The 20,853-nt window shown below is 32.0% G+C and overlaps 3 protein-coding genes across 5 annotated transcripts; all 3 read right to left on the bottom strand.

Annotated features, from left to right (window-relative positions):
- Positions 1–1,184: 1,184 nt before the first annotated feature.
- LOC130813049 (uncharacterized) lies at positions 1,185–5,068 on the bottom strand. The gene is made up of 6 exons (XM_057678752.1): positions 4,813–5,068; positions 3,803–4,002; positions 3,052–3,213; positions 2,657–2,737; positions 2,162–2,289; positions 1,185–1,324 (listed from the first exon to the last, which is right to left on the bottom strand). The coding sequence occupies exons 1-6, from the start codon at positions 5,042–5,044 to the stop codon at positions 1,279–1,281; spliced, it is 849 nt and encodes a 282-aa protein (XP_057534735.1). The 5' UTR covers positions 5,045–5,068; the 3' UTR covers positions 1,185–1,278.
- Positions 5,069–5,745: 677 nt separating this feature from the next.
- On the bottom strand, positions 5,746–12,871 carry LOC130813047 (uncharacterized). Of its 3 annotated transcripts, XM_057678748.1 has the most exons (8): positions 12,417–12,871; positions 11,612–11,811; positions 11,275–11,415; positions 8,535–8,615; positions 7,853–7,980; positions 6,903–7,522; positions 6,299–6,467; positions 5,756–6,191 (listed from the first exon to the last, which is right to left on the bottom strand). In XM_057678748.1, the coding sequence occupies exons 1-6, from the start codon at positions 12,655–12,657 to the stop codon at positions 7,477–7,479; spliced, it is 837 nt and encodes a 278-aa protein (XP_057534731.1). In that variant the 5' UTR covers positions 12,658–12,871; the 3' UTR covers positions 5,756–6,191; positions 6,299–6,467; positions 6,903–7,476. The 3 variants fall into 3 exon arrangements, with proteins under 3 accessions (XP_057534732.1, XP_057534731.1, XP_057534733.1); XM_057678749.1 differs by having other exon boundaries at positions 5,746–6,191; positions 6,299–7,522; positions 12,417–12,814; XM_057678750.1 differs by lacking the exons at positions 5,756–6,191; positions 6,299–6,467; positions 6,903–7,522 and having other exon boundaries at positions 8,500–8,615; positions 12,417–12,817.
- A 610-nt stretch (positions 12,872–13,481) lies between these two features.
- On the bottom strand, positions 13,482–20,180 carry LOC130813048 (uncharacterized). The gene is made up of 6 exons (XM_057678751.1): positions 19,758–20,180; positions 16,580–16,779; positions 15,603–15,743; positions 15,078–15,158; positions 14,047–14,174; positions 13,482–13,853 (listed from the first exon to the last, which is right to left on the bottom strand). Exons 1-6 carry the CDS (start codon positions 19,987–19,989, stop codon positions 13,805–13,807), a joined length of 831 nt encoding a protein of 276 aa, XP_057534734.1. The 5' UTR covers positions 19,990–20,180; the 3' UTR covers positions 13,482–13,804.
- Positions 20,181–20,853: the final 673 nt, after the last annotated feature.

The raw sequence follows: 20,853 nt of genomic DNA, 5'->3' as shown, positions 1-20,853 counted from the left end.
AAGTAATCAAAGATAAAAGGAGAAAGGGAACCAAATCACACAAAACGTTTGACTTGACTTTGGCCAAGTAACACGTTTCGTGCGACTAGGTCAAGTTAAGTGTTTTGTGCGATTTAACCCGTTTTATTTTTAAATTTTAAAAGAGATTAGATTAGGAAATACATATAATTGTAATTTGCGTGGTTAGATTCTTGTATTTCCATGTTTCAATTGAAAGAGATGAATGTTTGAATGTAAATTTAGTGAATTTTAGAAAAATAATGAGATTGAGAGAGAGTTTTTAAAGAGGGAGGGAGAAAATAAGAATATTAACAAAAAAATAACAATAAATAAAAAGTGTTTCAGTTTTGATGTTAGTATTCCCACTAAAAGCCCAAAACCCAGTTCATTCTAAAGGGTCAAGCCCGTAATTTTTTATAGGTCTGGCTTTTAATGGGTCAATTCATTAAGAAAAACAGCTCGTTTTATATGAGGCCGTCTCATTATGAGATGAGTTCATATAATTAGTCTATTTTTAATTGATTACTTTAAGATCTTAAATGATCGTTTTAAGGTTATAAGTTATCATTTTAAGACTATAAAAAAGGAATATTTTAAGATTATAAGTGATCATTTTAATGTTATAAGTGATCACTTTAAGACAGAAAATATATATTGTACCAGTCCAACAGAGATGGTCTCACCGTGAAACCGTCTCATTTAAGAATTACTGTAAGAAAAAATAGCAAGGCGGGATAATGTTGGCCAGTTGGGAGAAGAACATAATAAATATGTATAAATTATTGTGAGAAACGGTTTCTTTGAGAGACGGATTAATTATATAGACTAAATAACCCAATTAATACAAATTAAAGAGAAAATAAATATGTGTATTTATTAATTTGAGATCGACTCTTTGAGAGAAGATCACTCAAAAGAGTAGCCGATAGATACGGAGATATATCATTTCAGAACCAGAATACCCTGGAAAAGGAAAAAGTATTCGAGGATGATAAATGAAAATAAATGGGCCGGTTTGCCCCGGCTCAAATGGGTCGCTAACTTGGCTCAATCCACTAAGACTTTATATAAACCCCAACCCATCAAGAAATTGTTCCACCCATTTTATAAATTCTCACCATTCACACAAAAAATTAATGTATTCAGAGAGATTTTCTAGCCTATCTTCAATAAAAGAACACAACTTTATTATATTTATAAATTATAATAATACAGAGGAAACCAAGTCTTTTTCATTGGTGTCCATTTACATTGTGAACAGAAACTCATGTCCTAACCTCAAACAAGTGAGGGTAACCTCATCATACGCCGTCCTTCCATCACACTGTAATAACCCATTTGCTTTTTTAGAGTTTATATGTAATAATCAATCCACAAAAATATCAATAAAACAACAAAATAAATGTTCACATGTAATATAATCATGTTAATTGTCAAGGAACCAACTCAACCAAAAGCTTAAGCTGATGGTTGAGACCTCAGGATATGTTATATACTCTAACACGCCCCCTCACACAAGATCCCTTTAGGCTAGAAGTGTGGATGCAACACAGGCCCACCTCATAGTTGGCATTAAATATTCCACTTTAAATGAGGGGTGGTTGAGATTCGAACCCATGACCTCTTGTCACATTGGCTCTGATACCATATCAAGGAACCAACTCAACCAAAAGCTTAAGCTGATGGTTGAGGCCCCAAGATATGTTATATACTCTAACATTAATTTTAATATATTTAAACCTTAACTGCTAATATTATATTTAATAAATATAAAATTACTTTATTAATTATTAAAAATATAGCAAAAATTATCTCGTGAAAACTTAAAATTGGGAGTATATATTTACTTTTTTAAAGTATATATTTTAGTAGCATTTTGGTAAATATCTGCAACTTGAAATGATAATATAAATTCAATCTTTAGGGAAGCATAGTTTCTACGACATTTTCGTTATTATTTTAATTGAAACACAAAAGTATGCGTACCCTATACGTTAACTAGGTACCACTAAAAAACACTTATAACTTAAAAAAACATTTTTATGGTTTTCATTAAATCCTTCCCAAGTCATAGAAATAAGAAAATGAAACAAGAACATGTATAAGAAAAAAATTGGAAGGAGATTATTATATGTCATAGATCAATGTATTATGTAAATACCTCTTGACATAGTAATAACAAAAGTCAGCCAAGATGAAAGTTTGAATCACTTCAAAGAGAGGAGCTACCACTAAATATAGACGTCCCTTCCCAATTTGTGTCAAGAGAGCCCCTTTACTGTCAATCAGCTGTACAAATTTCCAAAATCAATGACTTAATAACTTAAACATACACATTTCATTTCACTTCCAAGTACCACTTCATCTACTAGAATACTACTCGTTCCGTCCATTTAAGATTGCTATTGATAGCGACTAGCGACACATAATAAGAAAAAGTGTTACTATTAGTAGCAATATCAATATCAAAGGGCCATACCGATATACTCATTTGTCTCACTCATTTTGCATCATTTCAATTTATTTTCAAATTTTAAAATAATTTTTTCACTTAAATACAACATGAGTGGAATATATACATACGAGTATATTTTTGGTTTTTTAGTATAATTTTTACCAAAATAGTGGTTGTTTATTTTTGGTCCTTATTACTTACCATAATAATCCAATTCGTGAATGAGAAGAATCTTGCGACTCCCAGAGCAAAGACATAATGAGCAGTAAATGGTTCAACCATCTGATAACACAATATGAAACACAAAGGGCTAAATTAGGTTATAAACTAACTATTTAAGTTTCACAATTACTTAAATGAAACAACATTAAATATCATAATACTATATATTACTAGTTTAAACGAGCGATAATAATATTCATATTGAATAGTTCTTTAAAATTAAAGACAATTAATATATCAATTTATATACTACTACTAATGTTACTTTTTTAATTTTCACAAAAAATTATCATCACCATATATCACACGAATAATAATAACCTAATTTAACTATAAGGTATAAAGCTATAGATCATAATGGAAAAGATGAATACCTTGGCATTTTGTATCAAACGAAGTTGAGGGAGCATAGAAAGGGCTTCAATAGTCAAATTATACACATAGAAGTATCTCCTCACAAATTCAAATTGGTTTCCAAAAAAATTAATTTGCCATGCTGGGTGTCCAATTGCTGATACAATCGCACAGGACACCAACTGCAAACATCATAGATCCGTAACACGCCACTAGTTAGCAATATTCGCTACGCTCATGGTTGAAGCATTAAATATTTTTTAGATATTTTTTTAAAAATATATTTTTATTCAATCACACTTTAAATATTTGCTCTAGTCCCCCAATCAATGTTCTTTGAACTGAACAATGAATACTATCATATATGTTGACGATTTGATAATTTTTGCAAACGAGCATTTATAGTCTACGACTGAGATTTATAGGGTTCAACTTCCTTTAAAAGGTGTGTGATTTGTTGTTTTCCACTATTCTCTAGACTCTAATTATATCTCTAATAAAGGGATATATTTAACATACTAAAGATAATGCTGATTAAAATTTAGAGATTTTCTTGGTGACAGTGTCAAAAGCAAATAAGGCTAAATGACTGGAACAGAAAGTACTTTGTACTTATCTATTTCAGTGTAATGTTAGTACTTTAAGTGCGTAATTAGTAAAATTTATTATAGTAATTTGATAATTTATACACACTCTACTTAAAAATACTTACTAAGAGATTAGTAAATTAAGTAAAGAGGGACAAGTGAATAAGAAAGGTAAGTTGCTTACCACATAATATAAAGGCATATTGTCAAGGTTTTGCAAGTAGGTGGTTTTTAACTTGTACCGTATCATATAGATGACCCATAGAGTTGATCCAAGGGTTAGAAAATCAAGTACAATACCTACATCTTGTACCAGTGTAAAGTGACAGATGATCCTCATAATCAAATATATCACTGTAAGTTCCTGAGTCTTCAATGATAGACCTGTGGAGTAATTCAACATCATTTGCATTATCTTTATTATTACTGCTCCTACTAACTACTAGACTACAAGTTGGAGGATATAGTTGTGCTTCCCATTGAAATTGTTATATTTGGTTTTAAAAGTTTATCACATTAAGTGGATGTTTGCGAAATAGTTTATTGAATAATTTTATTTATTTTTATACAAATAGAGGGGTGAATGGTCAAACCATCAAATGCTAGTGTTTGAAAAATAAATTGGTTGAAACTCATTGTTATGAATACGCTATTTTAAACAAGTTATTCATAGTAGCAGGTTTAGAAACAGTTGGTCAAACCAGTTGATTAAATCAGTTTGTCAATCATCCATTGTAATGAGTTGCAAGTTACTAGCTATCAGACATTTGCCGAACCCCAAAAAATTAAATCTAGCAATCTCAATGAGGTGAAGGAGTACATTCACCACTCTTATGGCCCGTTTGGTGGTTGAACTAAGTAGTGATGTCAATAGTTTGTAGTGTAAATTTCCATGATATATATATCATGTCATTTCAATGATAATGAACATTTGATCACAAAAGTTTTTTTATTTATTTACTTTTTATTTATTCTTTTTTGCAATTTTTCATTACCATCTATTGCCAAACACCACCTCTCCAAATGCTAATATCAGCTCCCCAAAGATAATGCGTTGGAATAATTTGTGAAAAAAAAAATTGTCAAGAAATTTTCCTACTAAAATTACACTAAATTTTAAGGGCGGTAAAATTAAAGTTGAACGGTAATATTAATATCTCAAAAGCTAAATTTAGAATAGGAATGAAGTATTACCAGAACAAGTTTTAGTAATAGAGAGCTTGTAAATTAAGACTAAGATACCAGCACAATGAGCAAGTTGTGTTGCAACAAACAAATGGGAATTCTTTTTCACCATAACCTTTAACAAAATCAATAACACAAGGGTTATAACCGTGCCCATGGTTACTTTCTCCCGGACCGATCGTCTCCAAACCCATCTCGTTAGTTGCTTCATCGGCGTCGGAGTTTCCCTCTTATTCCCCATCAATGTTATGGTTTAGTTACTAATTACTAGTCAAAGGAGAATAATAATGAATATTTGCTTGGTTATTAATCCAAGTGAAAGACTTATTAATTAAGCAAGTTGATGTAATACTTCTATTAAATAGAATTAAGAAGGATACGCTGATTACACATAATGTGGTTAGAGTGACTAGAAGATTTGGAGAATGACTGCAAGTTTTATGGAAGTAAACTGAATTTGTTTATTAGGTATGAAATAAGAATGTGTATTTTTTAAAATTAAATATTGTCTCAGTTAGAGAGCAAATATCACTTTTAAAAAATATTTAAGTTCAATTCTTTATTAGTCTTTTTTCTTCATGCTGTCTAATAATTTTTAAGCACATTCAACAATCTATGCTCATTTTTGTAAAAATAAAATAATCTATTAGCATGTCAATATTTTTTAGTATTTAAAGCGATAGGAAAGTTTTTCATTAAGATGTATATGATCATTATTTATGAACACAATGTGTTGTCATGTGACTAATGTAGTTCTTTAGTAATATTTAAGATATATTGGGAAACAATACATAAGTTAAGCTAAATTCATTACCTTTCATAATACTCCAATATACTTCTATAATTCAATTTTAGATTGAGACAGTCTTATTGTTTTTTTTAATTTACCACTAATAGTTGATTCTCCTATTTTTGATCCAACATTTTTAAATGAGAAAAAAAATTCTTGTAGTGAACGAGTAATTGAAATTTGGTTTAACATTTTAAATACGGCTATGATTTGATAATTCTGCCAAATTTACTACTGAAAAGCAAGCAAAAAAAAAGACAATGAAATCTTTGAGAAGCCTAAGACTAAAAAAATCTTCAAAACCCCCAAAAATAATTTACCAAACCAAACACCAACCAAGCATCCATTGCAACACAATCAAATACAGAAATTCCTCACTGATTTGGCTTCAAAAGATTTAACAAGCATGAAATTTTGACTTAAACAGGCAACATCTGATCATGTTCCTTAAATTATGCATTTGTTATTGTACATGAACCATCTTTTCATCAGAGTGCAAATATCATCCGCATTTACAACCGTATTGTAAAAGGTTTTTGAACTTATCCCGACCAAAATATAAACCGAGATAGCCGTAAAACAATCCACACCGCAAAACCTGTTTCACAACCGATACTGTTACCGCGACCCAAAACCATGTTTTTGCGTTATGCTATATATCTATTGAAGTTATTTTAACTCACTACTCAAAAGTTTTGAAATTACCTCCATTGAACAGCATGGTTGTAGTTTTGTAGGTTGCATTTGAGTATCATCTCCACTTGAAAGGAACAATGGATCCAGCCACATAGTTCCCTTTTTGGTCGTCTTCTTCTCTGCTCCCTTGTAAGCTTCCAAGTCTTTCATTAGCCATCTAAAACTGATTAAGAAACAGCTGCATAGACAAATGAATGGATTTAAAAACCTTCTTACCATGTGCCCGTTTGGTAGGTGGTAATAAATGGTGATAATGAAATGAAAACTAGTGTTATTTTGGTTGAAAAAATCTCTTGGCTACCTTGGTGGCCATGCTTGTTCAATTTCAATCATCTCATTTTTTTCATAAATTTCATTCTAATGCATTACCATTAGGAAAGGTGATGATATGTAATGAAAATTTGTAAACAAAAACTTTTTTATGATCAAAGTTTCAACACTATGGGAATGACATGGAACTTTTGATGAAATTTTACGCTATAAATCATTTTCATTACCTCCATTTAGTACAACTAACCAAACGGACAGGACGCCGGTAAAGTTTTGAACTTCACTGGATTTGCTCACAAATTATTGATAAATTTCTACTCTAGGGATCTAAAATACAACCTACCTCAATATACATATCCAGGACGATGAAGTTGTACGGTAAGAGAGATCTACCTGTATATGACAGCTGCACAAGCGAAAAACTAATACAACAGAGGAAAGATCATGTACATGCTCAACTAGCTTTACTCAATACACTACACCTAATGTGTACAAATATATGCACATATTTCTTCAGTAATCGGACAATGAAACAAGAATCTGGATGAAAATATTTTTCACCCACAAGGATCTTGAATAAGTTCTCCTCAGAGCGTCGGATATCGTTCACTCTTGCTCATCCCCAAATCCCAAGCATTTGCTTTTGCTTGGGATAGGAATCAAAAGTTTGAAGGATGTGGAAATTTTGAATATCCTTGACTGCAGTTTGCAAAACTGCCACACAGAAATGAGACACGGACCATACTGCATACAATCTGAAATTACAATACATGACTTTATATGATGAGAAAAAAAATTTCTTTTTCTTTCTGGATTTTTTCTTTATTATTTGATTGTAAAAAAGCAGTTGTACAAACTACAAAGCTATGCATTCCAATGAACAAAGTTTATTTCTGCAGCTTTCAGCAAACCCGATCTTAGACAGGTGAAAGTAGCCTCACCATGCGCTGTCCCTCCATCACACTGTACAATATGTTTCTTATTTAGATTTTGTAATAAAATGGGAAAAGAGGAAAAATAAAACTAATGAATTTTGCTAGCAATATTAATTCTAAATAAGAACAAGCAATTAAGCTGTGTAAAACTGTGGAATAGATCAATCTACAAATTAAACAAGATTGAACTCCAGGTAGTATTATATGATCATTTGTTTCTTTTCAAGAGCTAGTTAGATACACTTCTCTCTTTTATGTGAGTTTTTTTAATAGAGAAATCTATCTATTAGAAAGAAACAAATGATACAAGTAAATTGCATTAATGAAGATACCGAAATTATACAAGTCGAAAGACTACCTCTTGATGTAGTAGTAACAGAAGTCTGCCAAAATGAATGTTTGAATCACCTCAGCGAGAAGAGCCACTAGTATATAAAGGTTTCCTTGCCCTATATGTGTTAGCAGTGCTCCACCACTATCGATGAGCTGTATTTAGTTGCAAAATATACAACGGTGAATCTCTGACAAATTTCATATATAAAAAACATCGGATACTCTTGCAGTTTAGAAAATTAACATTAAATGAACATATAAACTTAATTTAGCTGAATAGCAGTAACAGTGACACTTATGTCTACGCCAATGGCATTTTCATTGCTATATTATCTTTTCGTTAATGACAAGGCAAAACAGCCAGCTATAGAATTGCTGCAAGTTGAGCTCTATAGAGTCCTATTCTTGCAATAGAAATTATAAGTGGGGTTAGATCGTCATTTCCCAAAAAATACTTCAAATACATCATCAACAAACTCAAGAGTTCAATGAGGCTCTCGTGCGGGGAAGAAGTCATAAAAGGTTATATATTCAACAATCTAAAATACATTAAAGGCATAAGAGGTAGATGCATCATGAATGGCATGAATTAAGAAATTTATTCTGATGCACACACAATCTCTTGAAAATGAAGGACTACGAAGAGCTCATTGATAATATATGTTTACTGACCATGATTAGCGCATTGATAATATATGTTTACTGACCATGATTATCCAATTTGCACATGCTAAAAATCTTGCAACACCTAAGGCAAAGACATAATGTCCAGTAAATGGTTCAACCATCTGCAGCACACAAAGTGAAAATTAAATTCTAAAAGAAATGTTAGATTACCGGTTACCGCCTTTAACAAAAATTGAAAAATAAAAATAAGATTCCATATGCAAAATAACACATCACAAAAGAATAACATCTCAAATGATTGAAATGTAAGTAAAATATATACATTGGTTAGCAACTTCAAATGTTATCAAAAGTCTAAATTATGCTTCAAACAAGGTATATGCACACCTAAGTAAAGCACAAAGTGAGTCCTAAACTGAGAGCACATAGAATTAATATAGAATCCGGACAGATACTTTCAAGTTGTGTTTCAAAAATTTCCAAACATATGGAAAAGGATATTCATAGGATTCATAATTGTCTGACAACTAGGAGTTGGACTAGAATTTTTATTCATTACAACTTACAAGAAAGGTAATGACATGAAAATTGTGTTTCCCAGCCCATCGTCCAGACTCCAGAGGTTTAAGGGACTTGTCAATAGAATTGAAGAGTACAACTAGGACTAGGTATGATGTTAGTGTTTGGCGTCATTTTGAATCAATTGAAATAGATACTCTGTTGCTCTATTACTCTTATTTATCGAAGATTTTCTGAAGAGAGAGAAATTACAGTCATTTCAGTTTCCCTTCAAGGGAAAAGATGGCATAATCTCCATAATAAAGAAGGTATGTCCTTCAGTATCAGATTAGAATGTATATAAATGATCAAGCTGCTAGCTTACTAAATAATTGAACTAGGAAGCTATGCCTAAACATGGAAATTTTGTGGATGAAAATCAACCTTGATAACAAGTCTTTTGACAAATAATAATGACATGGGCATCCCTTCAAGGAGAAGTATAATTGTACTACTTTTTAATGACTTTAAAATTAGCAACTATAAGTTGGTAGTTGATATGTACATTGCAACACTATATGTTTGATTGTGGAATAAGGTTGCAAGAAATCCAGAAGAATACATCTTAGATTTTTCAGTTTCATATGATTTGTTGGTTGCTACATAATAAAACATGGTTTAAGAAAAAAGTCATTGGCTACTTTTAAACGCAACCCAAATGGATTACTTTTGAGTTTTGACTAGTTGGATGGATGGAAGTAGTTGCATAAACTGTTGGGTTAACCAGCCCACCGGGATAGTGTGTGACCATCCAACGCAGATTACACGAGCAAGCTTTTTTCTTGCGAGCAAGACCAAAAGAAAAAAAGTCAAAGAGGAACGCAAAATTATTTGTGGGAGATTAAAAGATGATATTGCTCAACTTTTTGTTTAGGAAGTAGTTGAAGTTGATTGGGATGAATCAGATGCATAGGCTACCGGTATGAAAATGAAAAGTTTAAAAATAATCAATGGGATAAATCAAAGTAAGGAAGGATACAATGTGGTGCAATGCGGAAGTCAAGACAATAGTGAAAAAAACAAAAAAAAGCTATTCAAGAATGACGAAAACTTACCAATTTATAGGGATGTTACAACTAAGAAAAAAGTAGTACTTTGTTCCAAAGAGATGTGTCACGGTTCATGTTATATGCGAATGCCAATGTTTTAGTAGCTGAAAGTGGAGAGGGGTGAATGATAATTGATAATTTAGAATGATGGAGACCAGAGTTCGAGTCACAAAGTCTAAATTAAGTAGGAGTAAGACGGAATAAGTGAAGTGTAATTTCAGAACAAATGACATAATCAAAGACACTTTATAGTTGGAAGATAAAGAAATTACCCTTAGTGAATGCTTCAAATACTCATCATATTGGAAGTATTCACTGGGATGTAAACCATAGGATTAAATGTTGATGGCAAAATTGGAGAGTCACTTGGAACTTTATCTGATGAAAGTATGTACCTAATGCTTCAGCGTAAGTTTTATCGATCACTCAATACACCAACGCTAAAATATGTATTAGAGCGTTAAGTTTTTCTGAAGTATCATTGTAGGAAGATGGAAGTAATCGAAATGCAAATGCTTAGTATGGTTCGAATGTCACATTTATCAAGGATAAGATGAATGAAAATCATTCAGTGTGGTTTGGATGGGTGCAACAATGAAGTATTGGCGAACACGTAAGGAAGTTAGAAAATTAAAACTTTTAGGGATTTAACAAGAGGGAAAGAAAGTCCAGAAGGATGAAAAAGGATATGAAGAATCTAAATTTACAGGCTAAGATAATTGATATCACAATGAATAGAGAATGAGAATTCATGTGAACGATCATACAAAATTCTTTGTTCATGTACCCGACCCAATCATTTGGGATTAAGGATTTTACATTGTTGTCGTTGTCCATTTTATCTAACATTCTTACTCTACTAGTGCTCAATTGAGTTGTGGCATATCAATCTTGCGGCGAAGACTTATCAACCTTGAACTAGAATAAGACACAAAGTGCTCGATTCAAGCTTAGCATGTTCAATTATTTCTTATGCTTAAACTCATGTACGTTTGAAAATTAATAGGCCTAATGAGGCATACTGATGTCAACAATATCAATAATTCAGATGAGTACAAGTTTTTCAGATTTGGGAAGTTGTTCAGAAGAATTTAACTAGCTGTATTAATCATCTAGGAGAAGACCAACGGTTGATCAGAATATTTGAACCATTAACTTAATGAGATGAAGCAATTACGAGCATATATATAAAGTACGACATAAATATACTAACCTTAGCATTTTGAATTACACGAAGCTGAGGCAGCACTGAAACCGCTTCAATTGTCATATAATACACAAAGATAAATCTCCATATAATGTTACCTTGCCATCCAGGGTGTCCAATTATTGCAACAATGGCACAAGGTATCAACTGTAAACAGAAAGCAGAAACATGTCAGTAGTGATATCATGTTCATACTTGCCAAAACCAATAAAAGACATCTGAGTAGAGAAATGAATCATAATCAAGCCCAAGTATCATTTAGAAACCGTGAGAGATCAGACTAGAACATGAAGCAAGAATGCAATGAATGAGGATGGAGAAGCAGACATAAATATTTGCTTACCACATAAAACAAAGGCATGTTATCAAGCTCCTTCGTGTACGTGCTCTTTAACTTAAACCGTATCATATAGATCACCCAAATAGTAGCTCCAAGTATTAGAGAATCAAGTACAACGTGCACATCTTGGAATAATCCAAAATAAGTTGAGATTCTCAATATTAAGAATATTGCTGTAAGCTCTTGAGTCTTTAATGATAGACCTGTGTGCACACCATAAAGGGTACATATGTATCACGTATATATATAACACTGCCAGATGATATGGATATTGATATATCATACTATATTGAACAAGTAAATGAGCAGCTTTTTACTCAAAAAACTACTTACAGGCTCACAAAGCGCCCCAAGTAGTTGGTCAAACAAAAGCTGCAAATTGAGCATTGTCGTCTAAAATTTGAATTACTGGTTACTATGATGGAATTATTAACCTAAATCAGTATCAACTAATCTGAAATTTCATTTCTAGTTCATATTGACTACTCTGTTTCCCATACATTCGTGCATTTCTATCACCTCAGTGCCATTAAGTGGCTCCCATGTAGGGTAGGCTTTGGAGTTAGATGTATGCAACCGCCAATCCACCCATTTACCCCATAATTACCTAAAAATTTATCTTTCTTTCATTGATTTTCTTTGACTGCAGTACTGCACTCAATTCAACATGTAATGGATTCTAAAAGGTTATATAACAACAAAAGGGCAATAACAAATTCCTAATTTCCTACTAATCAATTATTTCATAACAAAAGATTTGATTAGGCTTATAATACAGGAGTACAATTGAGAATTGATTATGGCATACCAGAACAAGTTTTGGTGATGAAGAGCTTATAAATTAAGATAAAGAGACCAGCAGCATGAGCAAGTTGAGAGCTGACAAAGAAAAACATTTGATTTTTCACGAAAAAAATCAGAAAAATCAACAAAATAGATGCTGATACTGCGCCCATTATAACTTTCTGTTTCATTGATCGGCTTCGAATCCATCTCGATAGCCGCCTTACCGCCATTGGTGTCGACGTTGATGCTCCTTTCTCTCCCATTCTATTCTATTCTCTTCTCTTCGATTGTTTACGAGAATGAAGGGAGAAATTAGGGAATAGGGATTGAAATTTGAAGGGATTATACATGTTTTTAAGGAGATCTTGGAAGGAATTGTCCGTTGGTGTATTAGCATTCATTGTATTACGATATTTGATTTGATATTTTCCTTATAAAGTTCTCACACTAGTTATGTTATTTATGTTTAATTGGAAGTATTTGGAATTTTAAGATTTTTTTTTTTTTTTTTTTTTTTTTTTTTTTGTAATTAACATGTTCTGAATTGATTTTGTGAATCTTTTCAAGGTTAACAAATAAAATAATACTGATTTTATGCTGATAGTGAAAATAAATATTTTGAAAAAAACAATTAAAAAGTGTGTTGCCGAGTGAATTACCTGTTAATATGTCGTTGTTTGACGAAGCAATATACTTTTAATTTTTTTTATTTTTCCTTAAGCGGATGGTAGACATATAATTATTTTATCTAACAACATAAAGTAGATATTATTTATTGTATGAAACGCTCTTACAGAGAAATGTGTCTTATATATGAGTTAAATATCTAATCTAATACATATTATGAGAATACTCTTATTTGAGATTTTTTGGAAAAAAGATTATGATTTTGTTGGATATATATAAGTATAAATTTGAAATCCTGTTTAGTTATTTCTTGTGTGGTCAATGAGTGGGATTCAAATTTAACAAATTAAGCTACAAATACAAGAATTTTGTATCAAATTTAACCTAAGATCAACCTACAATTCTCCTGTTTTATTTCCTTGAAAGGATTTCTTCTGAGTTTTATCAGTTGAGCATAATAGGTTGTAAACGAACTATTTAGCCAATATATACACTTTGAACTTTGTACATACATCACCGAGAACTAAATTAAAGCAAAAAGTTTGCAGAGCAAACTCATTTAACAGTAATTTACATAAACAGGACTAAGGAACATCAAAACCTTAGTCATTTAAGACTCAAAGCACATACTGCAAACATGACGATTGTCGATTAATATTAACAAAAACAAGGTCTTGTTACTTCTCGTTTTATTCTTGTTGAAGGCTTTGGCGCAGAAGATTGAGCCTTTACACGAACATATGTTTTATTGCTTCAACGTGCCAACAGTAATACTGTCCAACTTTAGACCACTTGTGAAGGTAGTCTCATCATGCGTTCTCCGGCCATTACACTGTTTAAAGAAAACGAGCGATAATTAACGACTTAAGTTTACTCAAGTTACTAGTTGTTTTTTGGGTAATTTGCTTGATCTTAGAGGTATGCTATACAACTTAATCTCTCAACACGTCAATTGTCGCATATTGGTATTCGTTTACAGCAATGAAATAACGGTCATAAGCAGTAATTACAAACTCTTCAAATACCTCTTGACGTAGTAGTAACAGAAGTCGGCCAAGATGAAAGTTTGAACCACTTCAGCCAGAAGAGCCACTGCTATATAAAGATGTCCCTGTCCTATTTGGGTTAGCAATGATCCACCACCGTCAATAAGCTGCAGGTATTTCACAACATACTGCTGTCAATCGAGGGATCTTAGACAAATTTCAATCCGACATAATATAGGGCTCGCTAGCTAAAAAGATGCGCAAATTATGTGGGAGCATCTATATAGAATCAGCAATAATGTATAACCTTCAATCTTTTAGTCTCACAGCTATATTACTCGAATAGAATTTTCATGAGTAATGGGCATTTTTCAAGAATCGTCTTGGACCAAAATCAAGGAACACTTCAGTATTTCAGGTTTTAGCCAAGTTTGGGACACATACAAATACTTGGGCTTGAGTAATATCGAACTAAAGTATAAGAAGAAAGAAGTTTTGTAACCTCGAAGAAACGGTCATCCTGATCTGATGACCGAAAATATAAGGCAGGAAATTCAAATAATTGAGGAAATAATATGATTCATTGGGTTATGATATCACTTGTGTATCCTACTAATATTCCAACATTTTCATTCCTTATATAAGCACTACGAAGAAAAATCACCTTTGGGTGTGTTAAGGAACTGACTCAACCAAAAGTTTAAATCGATAATTGTAGCCTCATCTTATGTTATGTGCTCTATCACGCCCTCACATGAAAGCACTTTGGCTTCGAAGTGTAGATGCAGCACAAGCTCTCCTCATAACTGAGGCTTCATTAACCACTTCAAATGAGAGGTAAATGAAATTTAAGACTTGCGCATCTAATACCATGTTAAGGAATCGACTGAACCAAAAACTTAAGCTAATAATTGTAGGCTCGTAGCCCCATATATTATATACTACTATACTCTATCAGGATGCATGAATGGTGTGATACATAAACAAAATTATGCCATGAATAAATGAGCATTAAAGGAAAGGGAAATAAACACTTGTAACACTACTAGGATTAAACATTATATGCTCACCAAATTTATCCAATTTGCAAATGCAAAGAATCTTGAAACACCCAATGCAAATACATAATGAGCGGTAACTGGTTCAACCATCTGCAAAATAATCAAAAGATGAAGAAGGGAAACTTTGTTCGATTAAATTTGAATACGAAAATTAGACAAATTTAAAATAAGCAAAATGGTGATAAGAAAGAAATATTTTTAGCTTATGTGAACTGCAATGAAAATATTGGAATAAAAAACATGGCTCAAATCTATATTGTTCATCAACCAAATCTCAACCCTCGGTCGTGACTTATTGGTCTTATAATCCTTACATTACTCCAGCCCTATCAAAATGTTCAAACGGGCAGAATTCGAGTCAGTTTCAACTTTGAGGCGAGTCATTTTCAGAAACAATTCAAGTTGACCAACTAAATCAGGCAACTCTGTATATTAGCACCCTAACTGACACTGGACACACACTAACAAAAAGAATATTCTGAAACTCTCCTCTACCAGCTGAATAGAGTTTGATAAATGATAATGAAATACTACCTTAGCATTTTGTATGAATTGAAGCTGGGGGAGCACTGAAACGGCTTCAATTGTCATGTAATACACAAATAAAAATCCCAAGATAACGCCAGCCCTGACTCCAGGATGACCAATTATTGAAATAACAGCGCAAGGCACTAACTGTCAACGGAAAACACAGTATGTAAGCAAAAAAAAATTTATTATGCTTCGGTCTATACGTGCATAAGTGTTAAGACGCGTAACAAAAAGGACTGAAACACAACTGCGCCAGATGAAAGGCACTCTCTTTTATTGAATATGCAGAAATAGCTTCCCTTCAGCTCCAAGTTAGACCGATTTGCCAAAGAAAATGCACTTTGTCGGTACTGAAAGTAGTATCTTTTCCCAAATACACATTCATAATTTATTGTACGAGAAAGATAAAAAGTTGGAACTAAGGTGTGAAGGATTTGAACTTGCAGTTTGAAATGACAGAAAACTAAAATGAATGAAGAAATAGAATTTATGTGGACAACAATTGGAATTGATTTGTTGGTCCATCTAGCTGATCCTAATCATTTGATATTAAGGCTTTCGCCCTGTTGGCAAATGGCAACATTATGTGGCTATACAAAACTTTTATATGAGAGAAATGCTCTGTATATTGGAATGCGCAATGAGCATTTATGTCCTGTTTGTGGGAATTTTACCAAAAGCCTAAAACTGATCGATATAAAAATATAAAATAGTGAAGTAAATTTATTGATGCAGATTGCAGAATAAGGTGATAAAAAAAATGTTGATGCTAGATCTTAAAGGAAGGACATAATGTTGAAACATATATGGAAACGAAGATATACATACTGTAGTAAGCAAACTTATGAATACTTGTTTGTGCATCGGAATCTTACTAAAAGGTTTGTCGACTATCCATTGAATTAGGAGCGCAGTACTTTATTTTGTGCAAAAATATTTCATTACCAAGATTAAGAAATGCATAACACAAATTATCATACCACATAATACAAAGGCAGGTTGTCATGCTCTTTCACGTAGGTGCTCTTTAACTTAAATCGCATCATATAGATCACCCAGAGGGTAGCTCCAAGGGTCAAAGAATCAAGTACAACATGCATATCACGTAAGAGACCATAAGAACAGAACATTCTTATTAATAAGAATATTGCTGTAAGCTCCTGAGTTTTCAGAGATAGACCTGTGAACACCAAGTAGGATATGTAAATATAAATTACGAGACAAGCCTGATGTTAGCTATATGTTTAGTCCACTAAACTATATAATGAACCACATTGTATTAAGAGAAATTGGGTGATTACATGAAAGATCAATTGATTTTGTACATCTTTATTTTCCGGTACTTTGATAAATTTGAACACAAGACCCGATAACAAAAGAGTTGGCCGCACATGAACCCTGTTCCGGCTGTGGATAGAACAATCAACACTCAACAAAGATGAAGAGAATGCCTTTTATGTTCTTCTTTCTTTGCCAGGGTCCTTTTGATATGATCCTGCTACTTCTGTGAGTCCTGTTGTCCTGAATCTTAGCTAAGGAGCAAGTTTAATCCTCCAGGGAGCTAAGTCGTCCTTCCCAGGGAGCCAGGACCTCTGAAGGGGTCCAGGTTGTTTCGTCCTGTAGTTCGTTCATAGTGGTAATTGGAGTTTCTCCTCTTTTAGGTTGGGACTATGGGTCATATTCCAGCACATACAAACCCGATGAGGTATCATCCTAAAAATCTTAGGGTGGCATGGTGGCATGGTCCATGTTCAAGTAACTTGTCAAAAGCAGACAAGAACAAAATATTTGTCCATGACTCGTGAGTCATGCTATTTGAGCCCAACAACCTTATTAGTTATTACAAGTCAAGGCATTATTTATCCAATCTAAAAATAAATTAACAAGCAATAATATTTATTTAGCCACAAATTCTTAAATGTAATGGTTTTATGGTGAAACTATCTCTACTGAATTGATACAATGCATATTGAATGCGTCAAATTGATCAAATGATTAAATTGAGAAATCAGCTAATTATATGGGATACAAGATAACAAGATGAGTTGTTTCTTTAGCGTATCTTATGTTTTTATCACTACTGCAATTAGTCCAGTTTTAGTTACAATGCAGCCCTCCTTTTCCATAAAAATAAACTTGACAAATTCATCCATTAACATTTTGTCCATCAAATACGTTTGGAAAAACTATTTTTTAAACTTCTCTTAATACATAGTACAATTATTATTCTTAAAAATATCGAATTTCATCTCGATCAGAAAGTTGATAACTATTTCCAGAAAGTATCAAAGGTTTAACATATTTTCACCAAATTTATCTTTTTTTCCTCTGCCTAGTGATCTTTCTGTTTAGAATATTCTACTTTGAAGAGAGGAATTTAATTAAGATTTTCTAAGATATATATAGATGATAAAATATATTCATGTGAGATATTTTTAGATTCATCTTACAGCTAGTTTCTTGAGAGACCGTCTCTTTGAGAGACGTATCTCAATACCGGTCCATTAAAGATTAATACCTACTTACCATATTCTTAATACCTACTTACATTATCCTTAATGCTTACTTACAGTATCCTTAGTGCCTACTTTTAATATCCTTAATTGTCTACTTATATCATTCTTAATGCATACTTACAATATTTTAAAATATATTTAATGGATGAGCCCAATTAGAAATGGTCTCTCATAGAAATTTGTATTCATCTTAATGAATATTTTTTATTATATATTTTTTATAATTTTTTATGATATTTTTTATTAAGACTTAAAATATACTTTGAAAATTTATTTAAAAAAAACGAGAGAATAAAAAATATAGGAAGTATTAATTGTTATTTGTTTGTAACACAAGGTTATTGGAAACGATAAAAGAGTCAGTCACTTACACTACACTGGCTTAGTAATAAGCAGCGTGGAAACCAACGTGTTACACGAGTTTTAGTAGCAATGGACCCATCAATTGTGACACGTTACATAATTTTATCTTTACATTATCATTACGTCCGCTCGACCTTCATTACACATTATAATATAATTAGCCTTAATTATTTATATTTATATCACATTTTTTAATATTATTAGCTTTAATTATTTAATTTATTTTATTTTAATATTTTTATAATACTTATAATTTCTAAATATTTCCAACTTATTTAATGCTTTTTTATTATTGATAATCCTTTTATTTTTTACAGGACATTATAATTTATTATATATATTAACTTGCGAATTACAATCTATAACTTTTGCAATTAGAACTTCAATCTTTTATCTTTTGTGAATAAAAGCAATTAAGATATTAAAGTCTACGGCGTTAAGACCGCATCACATGCAAAAAACCGCATTACATAATTCCGATCATTTCAAGTGTTCGAAATTTTTTTGGATTAAGTGGTCAGAATTTTTTAATTTGACATGCATATTGCGGACTTTAGTACTTTGAAGGCAACAATCCCCAACAATAAAAATTGTTGTAATTCGCAGATTGTAATTTGCATATAATTTTATTTTTAATGTTTACTGTCGTGACAGTGATGGGGAATGAGAGGGAGAGGTAATTAGCATGGACAGATTACTAAGAGTGTGTGTGAGTGTGTTTAGAAGGAAGGAAATAGAAGGAAAAGAGCCGGAAGGATTTTGTTAGATAACAAAATAACAAAATAGGAAGAAAGAAATTCAAAGAAATTAAATAAATAATTTTTATTGAATTATTAATCTTTTGGGTGGTAGGAAAATTTGAAAGGAAAGTCTTATCACCCTTTCTCTTTCTTTCTTATCCTTTTGCTTTCCATTTTCTTTTCTCTCTAATAATTGTTATCTAAACATAGTATAGAGGTGGCAATACCATTAGTATGTAAGTGACCCAACCAGGCACGTGGAATAAATTACAAGGTGGCGGAAAACTCTCCTAAAAGCTACCGCTCCGCACAGGCACAGCCTACTTCCAAATGGCAATTCGCAATACTAACCGAACAAATATAGCAACATGAATCAATGGTTTTGATATTTTGACAACATAATCAGCTCAAAATCAGAAACATTTTTTCTCGTTCATCTAAACTGGATCTAAATCAAGAATATCTGGAAAAAAAACTAAACTACTCCGTATGAACAATAAAGAAGATTAAATTAAAAGAAATGAGCATAGAAATCGTACCAGAACAAGTTTTGTTGATGGTGAGCTTATAAATTAAGAGCAAAAGAGCAGCAAAATGAGCGATTTGACTTGAAACAAAAAAGTAAGTCTGAGTTTTCCAAATAAGTCGCAACACAATAAGTATAACAATGGCGGAAACTACGCCCATTGTGACTTGTTCTCGCACCGATCGGCTTCGAACCCATCTCGATATCCGCTTCACCGCTGCTGGAGTCGCGTTCTTGTCTCCCATTCTTCAGTACTTGATTGATTGATTATTTGATTTGGTTGTGTTTGTGATTGTGGTTGAAAACGGGAAGGGGGACGGCCGGAAGAGAGGTTATGTTAGGGAAAAAAAAAGATAATGGAATTATCTGGATGGATGGACAATTTATTAAATATTGGGAAGCGACGTTCAGGATTATTGTAATCATGTAATTTTGTGGGGCACTTCAAACAGAAAATTTGAATAAAATAAGATGTTTTAATAACTTAATTTTAAAGATAAGCTTTGTAAAAACTTAATTCTCAAAATAAGCGTCTGTACGTCTAAATCTAGCCTTGAAGTAAGTTGCTATTAATAACAGCGACTTAATGCGTTTTAAGTTTTCAATTCTAAGTTACTTCCTCATTCTAACCTACGAGATTAAGGAGTTGACCAGTTAACTTTAAAGTTCAACTCTTAGTAACAGCTACTTATGGCTTTTATTATTTTTTTTTTTTGTTTTTCGTTGTTAGTAACAGCCATTTACTCCAAGGCTAGATTTGGATGTACAGACGCTTATTTTGGGAGTTAAGTTTTCACGAAGCTTATTTTTAGAATTAAGTTGTTAAATAATCTTATTTTATTCAAAATTTCAATAAATAATGCACTTTTTTTATTTGTCTTTAGAATCTATAAATGATTTGTAAAAAAATATGAATATTAAGTAATAAATAAAGAAAAAGTAATTGTATAGAGAAAATTGAAAAATATTAAAATGTATTGACGAAATTAAAAGAAAACTAGTATAAAAACTCGTACAATGCATGAATTTATTAATATGAAATATTGTATTGTGATGAATAAATTTACAATATAGATGTTTTTTTGAATAAAAAATTAACTATTAATGTT

Source organism: Amaranthus tricolor, chromosome 5 (genome assembly GCF_026212465.1).
Source record: "Amaranthus tricolor cultivar Red isolate AtriRed21 chromosome 5, ASM2621246v1, whole genome shotgun sequence".
NCBI lineage: Eukaryota > Viridiplantae > Streptophyta > Magnoliopsida > Caryophyllales > Amaranthaceae > Amaranthus > Amaranthus tricolor.
The sequence above is the reverse complement of the archived record's forward strand: the minus strand, read 5'-3'. Positions and strand labels throughout refer to the sequence as shown.